We start from the raw sequence: 10,748 nt of genomic DNA, 5'->3' as shown, positions 1-10,748 counted from the left end.
ACAGGATGCTGGAACCAGAGCATTTTCAGCTTGTCTGAGGCTTCTTTGCCAATTATAGGTCATTCCTGTTTACCTGGTATGTCTGCTTTCTTAACTTCTTTTCCTTGCCTTCTCCTGGGAGAGGGAGGATTCCTGATCGGGGTTGAGGTGAGCTGCACGTAGCTCATTGCCTTTTCCCCTGCATGGCCTTCTTAGAGCAGGACAAGTGGCATATTATTTCACTAAGTTCCCAAACATCTAAGCAAGTAACACATTCCCTGCAGATCCAGAAACAGGCTCAACAAGGTTATGTTTGACTTGCCCAAGAGTACCTAGCTGCTAGTGGGGAAAGCAAGCCATTACTGCCTCTGTTCAGCAGCAGGAATAGGCTGTGAATTGCTAGCAATTACTGTTTTGTTTTGCTTTTTTAGCAGTTACTTTTTGGCTTGTTCCGTAACCTTAAAAGCAAGGGGCCTACGTCTTTCCCAGACATAGGCTGGAATCTGCAGCTTCTGAGGTGCCACACACCGTATAGCTCTGCATTCTCAGCGTGGAGGGACTTTTAGAAACCAAGTGATCTGAGCTGTTACTGCCCACCCCTGGCTTTCCAGGATAGAAAATTCATGGTAGGAATAACTGTTCAGAGAAAGTACTTGGAACTACAGGTTAATAAGAAAGCCTGCATAATTAACATATCTGTACCCACAGCAGCCACCATGACTTGTCTATCAGCAGGAAAATGATTTGTATTGAGTTCCTGTGTGTCCAGAGCTGAGGCACCATGTCCTTTGAAAATATGCACTGCACTGCACTGCTTCTATTTATGGGGACCTGTGGCTGCAGAGCTGGCTCCTGAGTTGGGAAGGAGAGGGAAGGATGCAGCTGGAAGTGACCGAAGATGATGTGGTAGTGGGAAAAGGCAGAATTAAGGGAGAAAAGAGTCTGTGGGTCAGAGAGGCTGAGGAGCACCAGGGCTGCCAGGACACCCTCAGTAGGAGCCAGAGGTGCTTAAGCTCTCCTGGGGGTGGGGGGCGCACCACGCTCTCAGGAGTCAGGGCCAAAGCCTCTGATTTATATGTGACAGTGACATTGCACTGCTCAACCACCAGCCAGTGGGGTATTTTTTTTTTTTTTTAAGAAAACCGTTGCAATCATAATTAATGCTTATTAAGAAAAATCTGGGACTTTTAAAAAGAATCAGTTTGCCACCAAAATGTTACCACTGCTAATCTTTTGGTGTTTAGTGTTTCTCTAGACATTTCTGTGCATAGATTTTTGGTGTGTTTACATAGTTGTTATTCTACTGTATATACAATTTTATGTCCTTTTTGTACTTAACATATAAACGTTTTTTCCATGTTATCTGTCTTAAACAGAATTTTATGGCTGCAGCCTCTTCCATTGAGTTTTCATAGCATTGTTTGCCTGGTTCCTAGAGTTGGAGGGAGGGGGTGGGTTGTCTCCTGTTAGTCCTCCTAGCTCACACTGGGACTCATTGTAATGCTGTGTGGATGGGTTGTTGGGCTCCCTGGGACTGCCTCTGGTGACTAAGGCCTGTGGGCTGGTGGGAGGAACCCCTAGATCCAGCTCTCAATGCATAGCAGCCTGGGTCTCCTCAACTCCATGTTCTAATAAGCAGCCATAGGGCCAGAAATGAGTGACCAGGAAAAGGCCGGCCTGAGATCCTCAAAGACTGCATCTGGCATGTACCTCAGGCTGCCTTTCATCCCCCACTGTTACCTCAACCCTTGATCAGATTGGCAGCCTCTAGCTGGAATAAGGTTCATCCTCCTAGGCCCTGGTTTGTGGGGGGCAAGGATAGTGGGGTGCCTTTGAGGCTCCTGTACCAGTTCTGGCAGAAGGCCTGGCCACTTGCTTGTAAACCCATTGCCTGGCCGGTGAGTTGATAACTCACTAGTAGCATCCTCAGCTGCAACACCTTTGGCCTGCCACTTTGCGCATGGTCATTAGAGGTTGGCCAAGGACTCTGGAGGTCAGCAGAGGGAGCGTCCCGGCTTGTGAGTGGTAGGCCATGCATAGGCTCTCAACACGACTGCCCAAGCAGGAAGAGTCCCCCCCTCACGGCCTGGTGGGAGGGCTACTGCAGCGTTTGGCTCTGCTGAGAGACATGAACACGTAAGTCAGTGGCTGCCCCTGCAGTGGTTACTCCTGTCAGTTTGGCTTGTTCGCAGTTGAGAGACCCACTGTTGCCCACTCCCTGGGTTTCAGCCTGGTGGTGTGAGGAGCAAGACCAGGCAGTGGGCCGGATCAGAAGGAAAGCAAAGCAGACTTGGGGCAAGCAGGCTCAGTAGTTGATGTGGGTGATTGGTTGGCAGGCTCAGGATACTGCCTACGCTTTGCTGGGGTGTGGGGGGAAGGAAGGTGAGTGGTGGGGGTGGGGACTGCTGAGGAAAGAGGAAGTAAAACTGCAGGCTGGTAGGGCACACTCTTGTTCTTGCCAGCTGCCTAATTAGAGTCCTGGAGAGGCTGCCCAGAGCTTCTGGGGCCAACCACATTTTCTCAGGACCAGCTGCGGACAGATGTAGGCCCAGAAGTGCTGGGCTATGGAATATGACTAGGTAAAAAATGAGTAGTTTCGTAGTTTTTCCTATCTCTTCCCTAGAGAACATGCAGGAAGTAGAGTCTAAAATGAGTTAATGGGCAGGAAAGGAGGTCTGAAAGTCTCCCCATTGTGTTAAATAAACAAGTTTAACCATCAGTTTTGTGGCCTACTGGCCCTTGTCCTTTCTGGCTGCAGTTTAGGGCTATGAGTTGCCTGGTAAGAATTAATCTCAATTGTAGACCAAAGTAGGAGTAGATCAGGGAAGAGTTAGGAAAGGCTGAGGTCATGAAATTCAACAAATAATTCAACAAACACTTATTGAGCATTTGAGCCTTGGCAAGTGCTGGATGATAAAAACAGTCTTGTGAGGAACATGAAGAACTAAGCTACTCATCAAACAGCAAGCTCTGGAGCCCCAACTGACTTGCTGTCTCCAGTTGGTAAATCTAGCTTTATTATAAATTTACTATAAACTTTATACTAAAATCACTATAATTTGCCTTAAAAAAACAAGGCATCCCTTCCGATACCTCAAGCCCAGAGCCCACAGATGGTGGTGGAGACCTCCTTTCTGTTCCCTGGGCAGCAGTTCTCTCACTGGGGCTCACCCCAAGCTGCGAACTGGGGACGCCACAGAGAAAACACAATGCTGACTATAGGCAAACTTGTAAGATGGAGCTAAGGCTAAGAGTGATTTTTTTAGAAGGGAACAAGAAAAAGCAAAAGGTATACTGTAATGTCAAGCTGTACAGCAATTCACGATTCACAAGGGTTCTTCTGCACACAAACATTTAATAGGAAGGTGATGGGGAACAACAAAACGGTGTTGTTGAGGCATCAGCCTAGGGCAGGGCTGGAGCCAGAGAGGAGCAATCGGGAGACTGGGCTAGAGGCAGCAGCAGTAATCGGGGCATTCACTACTCAGCCAACTCTGGGGCTCCTTGGCCCTTAGTTCTCCCCCAACTTAAGCCCCTGGGCCTGTGCCTCTCCTCCAGCACAGAGGGGAGCAGGGTAGGACCTGAACTGGTCTCTCTCCAAGGGCTGCTTCAAGATGGCTGTTTAGCAGATACGAGGCTTCCCATAAGACACTGCATGGGCTTTGGGGGGTTGTTTGAGTAGACAATCTGACATTCATGCATTAGAGACCTGGATCCAAGCACAGGCTGTCTGCCCTTCCTGGCATCCTTGGCCAATGCCCTTAGTCCAGCTGTCCCCATCTGGGAATAATATAGTGGGCTGTTAAGGATCCTATCTGAGGAGGCTTACATGGATTCCTAAGTTGTAAAGTGACTCTGCCAGACATTATTGATATTAGCGCTCTTTCCCTGCCTGCCAAAGGGGGACCTGGGGAGCTGGACTCCCTGCGTTCTTCCAGTTCTGACTGCCTCGTAGAAATGCTTCCCTTGAAGTGGGTTGGGGGGTCAGGGCTGGGTCTGGGGGTGGGGCAGGCAGACCTGCTGTTGACCATGGTGGACGCTCACAATGCACCTGGCCCGTAAGTGGTTCTGGGATGCGATGTTTGAATCCTCAGTGGCTACTGCGCCCTTGGCCCTGGTTGTGCAAGGGAATCACGAACACAGAGACGTCGTCGTAGGACACCTGCCCTTCCTGTGTGGGACTGTCGTCCTTCCCCTGTGTGCTGTGTATCAGCATTTGGGCCAGCTCCGAGAACCTGTGGGGACCATCCTGCAGATGTACTTCGGGGCCAGAGCAAAGAGGCAAGGCCAGCCCTCAGGGAGAACTTGCACAGTGCTGAACACTGAGGACCCAAGCAATGCAGTCTAACTGTGGGGCCAAGCAAGCCACAAGCCTGGGAAGGCCACAGGTTGGACCATGGGTGTCTGGACTCAGAGATTTTGGGGACCCACAGTCACCCCCAGGAAGCTTGAGATAGCTCTAGTCCTGGCCAACTGTTCTTAGCCGGACTCATCTGCAGTGTTGTCTTCTCAGCCATGACTTCTTGGTGTTTCTGCTGGCACCAACTCAGGCCCAGGCAGATCCCCAGCAGCTATAGTACCTGTGTGGGTCCTCTCGGTTGCCAGGGAGGAAGCTCCGCACCAGCCGTGCCACCTGCTCACTGGACAGGACATCCCAGAGCCCATCAGTCGCCATGACAACTACATCCTCTTCCTGCGGCTCCAGCTGGTCCATATCCAGCACAGTCACCTGCAAGTTAAGCCTAAGGTTTCCTCACTGGCTCCCTTCCCAGCTCCAGCCAACCTTGCGTAGTCTGCCTTTCTGGGCAGATAGAAGCTGGTGTAGGCTATTGCCCCCTCACCTGTGGGACAGAGAGCAAGAAGGGCTTGAGCTGAATATTTGTGTCCAGGACTTTGAGCTGATGGTCTCCTAGGCCCCGGGAGACAGCCAGTGTTCCCAGTAACCGAGCCTGGAGACAAGGGAGGTATGAGGTGACAGCAAACAGCCCCAGCAAATGTACAAGTAAAGCACACCAAGAGGTGGACTGTGGCCCTGGGCGCCTGGGCTGAGGGAGAAACACCCTCTGACCTCGGAGCAGTACCTAGGACCCCAGCTAAAGCTCCCCACAAGGGACAAAGGAGCTCCCACCTCTACAGGGGGCAATTTAAGAGAGATTCTTGGAGGCGCCATTCACTGACCTGCCTACCCTGTCCATGAATCAGTGGGTACTTGAGATCCGACTGCTCCACGCACTTGTAGCTCCTACCAGGAGCAAACCCAGTATCAACCCAGGCCCTACTTACCACCTCACCACCCCCAACACAGGGCCCACCCTGCCCAGGTAGAAGGGGACTGCCCCAGGCCACACATCTGAGCCTGGACCCCAGGGCTCTCCCCACTGTGTCCCCCAACCCCACCTCGCTCACCAGCCGCTCATGTGGTGATCCCTGAACAAAACCTTCTGCCCCAAGTCATCCCCCTTCAGTCGCCGAGGGAACTCCAGTCTGGTGAACTCACCAGCCAGAAGCTCAGGGTAGAGAAAGGCCTGGAATAGGGAGGCCATGCTCAGATCAGGCTCCCTCTGGTGGCCCAGGAGTTGGGGCTGCACAGCCTCCCTCTGCCAAGGGCACCTACCAGCTGCTGGATCCGCTGCCGCTCAGTCTCCGGGGTGAACTCAGAGCTCAGGGGCCGTACCTCATCCCTCCGCACCAAGATGGCCCTGGATGAGGTTTTAGAGGAGAGAGAAGTCTGTGGGGCAGCCTCCATCCTTACCCATAGCCTCCCTCCTGCCGGCCCCTTCTCCAACCACCAGGGGCCAGTTCTGCCCATAACAATCCCTTGCTCAAAGGCCCCCATGACTGCCTAAGGCCTGCAGGGTAAAGCCGCAGCCATCTGGCCTGGCCCCTGAGGTCTCTGCCCTCCCTGGCATCTGCTGTCCGCCCTCACACTCAACACATGCTAAGTACACATGCTAAGTACACAATTCAGCCAATCTTCCCCAATTCTGTCTCGACTTCCCCCTTTCACTGTCCCCACTGCCTCTGCTGCCTGTCTGCCCACCCCACCCTACCCACCCTCCGGGCTCACTCACCTGCTATCCCCAGCATTGGCCACATACAGCTTTCCTTGCAGGGTCACAGCCACCAGGGCTGTGCAGCCACCCACCTGGCCTGAGGCCTCCAGCTCTCGCCCAATCACCTCATCCTGGAGCAAACCAAGGCTACTTTAGCTGCTGCTTGTACTGCCAGCATACCACTGTCCCCAACCCTCACCCTACAGTTTACTTCCCCACTAGCAAGCAGTGGCAGTCCCAGCGCAAAGTCTAGCTATGACTCCAAGATCCCTGTGGTCAGGAGATCTAGACATATCCCTTTGGAGGTAGAGAAGTCCTATTCAAAACAGTGAGGAAGGGAAACCAAGGACCAACAGGGTGTGCAACAAGATGATACAGGTAAAAGCACCTAGCATATAGTAGGCGCTGGATAAATGGGTGGGGTTATGATAACTGTTTAGTAACAAACCAACCAACCCAATCTTGTCCTCCCAATCCAAAGATCCAGGGTGATCACCATCATGTGCAGGGACACCCCACAACCCAGAGTCCCCCAGGTCCCTGAGGGTAACACCTGCCCTCCTTTCCCAGCCAAAGGTCACACTCACACACTCCTGGAAGGCACTCTCCAGAGCCCCGACCACCAAGTCTTCTGCCCTAATGCCCTTTTCTTCCACAAACTGGGGGTCACTAGGGCGGATGCAGTGGCCACTGAGGTGCATGGGGGGCTGAGTGGCCACCATGCCCTCTACCACGGCCTCCAGCTGCCGGCGTAGGCAGGAGTGCAGGGTGTTGGCAGCCAGGATAGCTGCAGCTGGACCACCGTGACCATCAAACAGTGCCCAGTAATGACCTGTCAGGAACTGCACAGGAAGGGCTTGGCGTCAGGCTCTGCCTGGCCTCCCCAGTTGTCCCCTGGCTGAATGTAGGGCACTAGGGCAAGAACCTCAGTCTACAGTCCTGGCCCCAGTCTTGGCCCCAGCCTGTAAAAGGGGCTCAGGCCCAGCTGCACTCACCTCCTCTGGGCACAAGGTCAGCCATTCCTGGTTCTCTTCAACCCCAAACTCAAATCTCCGGATGCACAGCTTCCCACAGGCCGCCTGATCCTCATTGAATTCAGATTTCTCTGCATTGATGATCCTGAGGCCAGGAAGTGATCAGTGACCCTTTAGGGACACACCTATGCCCCCATGGGCACAGAGAACAGATTTGGAACACAGAGAGGAACCCTCCCTCGAGTAACAGCCCCCATGCTGTCCCTGACACACACCTGGACAAACAAATGCTGGAAATTTGCTAACTGTTCAGTAACCTCACAGCTAAAGCAAAACTCAGGGCCCAGCCCATCTGGAGCTTACCTGCTGACCTGGGCCGGGAGGTAAGGGCAAGTCTGCCTGCGGAGGTGTGGGGCTTCCTTGCCTACCCCCTGTCCCACCTCAGCCAGAATCCCTGTCCAATGCTGCACAGGCCATAACCCAGGGTAAGATGTGTGTGCGGGGGGAGGGGGGGTCTCCAAAGCCCAGAACGCTGGAATTCTACCTAGTATCCCTACCTCTTTTGAAAGCCCCAGGGGGGCAGGTCCTTCCCGACCTGAGGTGGAATAGGGGAGGTTGTCAAGAGTGCGGAAGTGCCGACAAGAGGGAGATATCCACAAGGTTGGGGAGGCGGGATCCCTCACTCAGCTTGGCCTGTTTTCTCGGTCAGCACAGGACCCCAGGCAGGATCACAGGGTGGGGGTCGGGGCCTCAGGATTGAAAGTCGCAGGGAGCGGGGAGTGTCGGGGGCAGGGGGGCCGCTCGGGGCCGGGCACTCACTCGGCGTAGCCTGCGTTCCAGGGCAGCGCGCGGCCCCGCACCGGGCTGCGCACTGGCCGGGCGTCCGGGCGGCACGAGGCGTCGGCGGTGCCGGGGCTGGAGCCTGAGCCGCGCAGGAAGCGGGGCCGCCGGTAGGGCACGGGGCTGGCGCGGGGCCGGGGCGGCCGCGGCGCGGAGAGCGGACCCCCCGGCAGGAAGCGGCGCCGGAACCAGTTGGCGGACATGGCGCAGCGGCCCGGGGCTGCCCGCGGGGCGCCGGGCAAAAGGCTGGGCCGACGGCACCGCCCGCCCGACCCGGGAGGAGGAAGCGGGCCGGGGCGGGGCGGGGCCGGCTGGGCGGTGACGCCCCCAAACCCCAACCTCCCGCCGCCCCGGAGTCTGTGGGCGGCCTGGGTGCCATCCGGCTCCTCAAGCCTCCTAATCAGCCAACGCTGTTATCAACCCCACTTTACAGGCAAGAACACTGAGGCCTAGATAGACGAAGACGCTGGCCCGGCTCACACAGGAACCTGAGCAGGCTGACATTCACCCACACGTAAGGGGCACGAGTCTTTGAGAGGGAAAAGTCCCTCCTCCCTACCCAGGGAGGCTGTAGGGGTCGATGAGAGCACACCTGGGCCTCCGGGCTGCATCAGTGTCCATGGCAGAGCCTCAGGCCTCTTCTTGCTGGGCCCGGACGTTACGCAAGGGCAAGATGGGAACAAGATGTCCTTGGAGGTGTCAGACTGACACATTGAGTAAGAGTCTCAGAGCACAGTGTTCCCTCAGGAGACCTCCATGCCTCACCCACTCGGCCTGGCACCCTCCACTCCCAGATGGGGCTTGGTGGTCACCCTGGCCTTCCTTATCCTGAGAAGCAGCTCCCGCCCTCAAGGCCAGTCTCCTAAACAGCTGCCCCTCCAATCAAGATGTCCTCTCTAGACAGACAGCAGGGGCCTCACTAGAGTGCAAGTGACTGATGGACAAAAGGAATCCATGGTCCCCCAAAGACTCCAACTGGTCAGAGTTCAGACTTGCGCCTAAGGGAAGTGAAAGACTTTCATCTGGGTTGGAGGCAAGATGTTGCAGCCTCTTAACTCCTGGTTACCTACCACCACTGGGTCAGCGGGGTCAGCAGCATGTTAACAGAGTGCTTTGTCACCCTCTGTCACTGAAGCCCAACTCCCTATGCAGGACTGTTATTTCCATCTCATAACGAGGGGGACTCTGAGGCCCACAGAGGGGAAGTGTCCTGACACCCAGGGCTGTGCTGTTTCCATTATGACAGTGCAGCTGACTCAGAACCCCCAGAGGGTATTTCTCTTCCCCTTCCCTCCTCCAGGAAGGCAGGCTTGACAACTCAAAGCCCCTGAGGCCCCACAGCCCAGGGCCCAGGGAGGGCTGCAGGAGGAGTCCCTACCTTCGCCTCCACACCCAAGCCCAGCATATGCTCACTAGGCCTTACTTCCTCCAGGAGGCCAGCCTTGCCCCATTGGGAGTTCCCTCCACCCAAGGAAGAAGGTTCCTGGGGCAGGGAGCTGTGCCCAACAGCCCCTCCCTCAAATGACTCAGTTCCAGGGTAGCCTGGGAGCTAATTTACTGACCCCACCATGTGTGTCAGGCCCCAAGCACTAGGCACAGGAGTACAGTACTAATGGAAATGAGCTCCCCTGCAGTGATGGTGGAAGTCCTGGTGGATGGTGCTTGATCCAGCTGGCAAGGGGGAGGGGGAGAAGTCAGAGAAAGCTTTCCAAAGGACACCTGAGCTACAACCTGTCATCAGGACAGAAATGGACCAGGGACCCAGAGTGGGGCAAACCCAATTCTATCAGTGGGGTAACCTCCTCATCCCACCAGCCAATGGCTCAGAAGCTGTTAAAGTCTAAAACTAGAGGAAACAATGCAAACACAGTTTATTCCCCAAACTCACCATCTTGGACTCCCCTGGGTAGATGAAGATCTTGTCCTCTAGGTGTATTCAGAGAAGCTCCTGGCAGCCAGGTGTCACAGGTGGTCTGTTGCCCAGCTTAACTATTTTAAGTTTTCAGAGCCATGTGGAGCTCTATGGCAATCCCATCCTCCCTGTTCCAAGCTGACCTAAGTGTTCCTCCAGTGCTACCAAGGCTCCTCTGGCTCCCTAGGCTCCTGGGAGCCTCTGCTCTTGCCTGGATCCCAAGCCTGACTCTCTTGGTTTACTCTGTCATTTTGCTGAAACACATCCTCTAACAACTTTCCAAGAAAGGATGACTGGGTCCCGGTAATTTTCTGGGTCCTTGCAATTCTGAAAGGGTTTGTATTCTGCCTTTTTTTGTTGTTTTTGTTTTTTGTTTTTTGTGGTACGCGGGCCTCTCACTGTTGTGGCCTCTCCTGTTGCAGAGCACAGGCTCCAGACATGCAGGCTCAGCAGCCATGGCTCACGGGCCTAGCTGCTCCTCGGCATGTGGGATCTTCCCAGACCAGGGCACGAACCCTTGTCCCCTGCATCGGCAGGCAGACTCTCAACCACTGCGCCAACCAGGGAAGCCCTGCCTTTGCTTTTGATTGATATTTTGGCTCAGAATTCTTTCTGACTGCTCTGTTCATTGTTTTTTGGCTGTTGCTGCTGCTGAAATCCAGTGCCCCTGTCATTCCCAGGCCTTTGGATTGGCTTCTGTTTACCTTTTTTTCTCTCCAGAAGCCTCCAGGCTCTTCTGTCTCCAGTGCCTGAAGTTGTAGGTGAGGTTCCTTGAGGTGGGTCTGTCTTCATTTCTGGGTAGAGTTCTCCCTGGAGGCCATGCAACTCCTCACTTTCCAGTTATACCCTTATCCTGACACCCTTCTCTCAACTGCTCGAAGGAACCCAAGCCTGCCCCCTCCTGGCCGGAGACCTTGCCTCAGCTAACTCAGTCAGCATGTGAGGGATGGAGGCGGGGGAAGGAGCAAGCTTAGAAAAAGGAAAAAGATT

At 54.6% G+C, this 10,748-nt stretch overlaps 1 protein-coding gene across 2 annotated transcripts; it reads right to left on the bottom strand.

The window, feature by feature from the left end:
• Positions 1–3,314: 3,314 nt before the first annotated feature.
• PPM1M (protein phosphatase, Mg2+/Mn2+ dependent 1M) lies at positions 3,315–8,104 on the bottom strand. Of its 2 annotated transcripts, XM_082664440.1 has the most exons (10): positions 7,826–8,104; positions 7,028–7,151; positions 6,620–6,874; positions 6,051–6,163; positions 5,594–5,678; positions 5,386–5,504; positions 5,158–5,221; positions 4,821–4,928; positions 4,560–4,708; positions 3,315–4,214 (listed from the first exon to the last, which is right to left on the bottom strand). In XM_082664440.1, the coding sequence occupies exons 1-10, from the start codon at positions 8,047–8,049 to the stop codon at positions 4,070–4,072; spliced, it is 1,386 nt and encodes a 461-aa protein (XP_082520566.1). In that variant the 5' UTR covers positions 8,050–8,104; the 3' UTR covers positions 3,315–4,069. The 2 variants fall into 2 exon arrangements, with proteins under 2 accessions (XP_082520566.1, XP_082520567.1); XM_082664441.1 differs by lacking the exon at positions 4,821–4,928.
• Between the last annotated feature and the right edge of the window lie 2,644 nt (positions 8,105–10,748).

Source organism: Grampus griseus (assembly GCF_964374135.1).
Source record: "Grampus griseus genome assembly, chromosome: 10".
Classification (NCBI taxonomy): domain Eukaryota; kingdom Metazoa; phylum Chordata; class Mammalia; order Artiodactyla; family Delphinidae; genus Grampus; species Grampus griseus.
This window is presented reverse-complemented; position numbering and strand designations above follow the sequence as displayed.

What these genes read in the sequence shown, in the direction of transcription:
- PPM1M (XM_082664440.1), bottom strand. Translation starts at nt 8,049, where the DNA reads ATGTCCGCCAACTGGTTCCGGCGCCGCTTCCTGCCGGGGGGTCCGCTC. An exon ending in TGACCTTGTGCCCAGAGGAG is followed by an intron (nt 6,875 to 7,027) that starts GTGAGTGCAGCT and finishes CTTCCTGTGCAG; the next exon opens with TTCCTGACAGGTCATTACTG. An exon ending in GGCAGCGGATCCAGCAGCTG is followed by an intron (nt 5,505 to 5,593) that starts GTAGGTGCCCTT and finishes TCCCTATTCCAG; the next exon opens with GCCTTTCTCTACCCTGAGCT.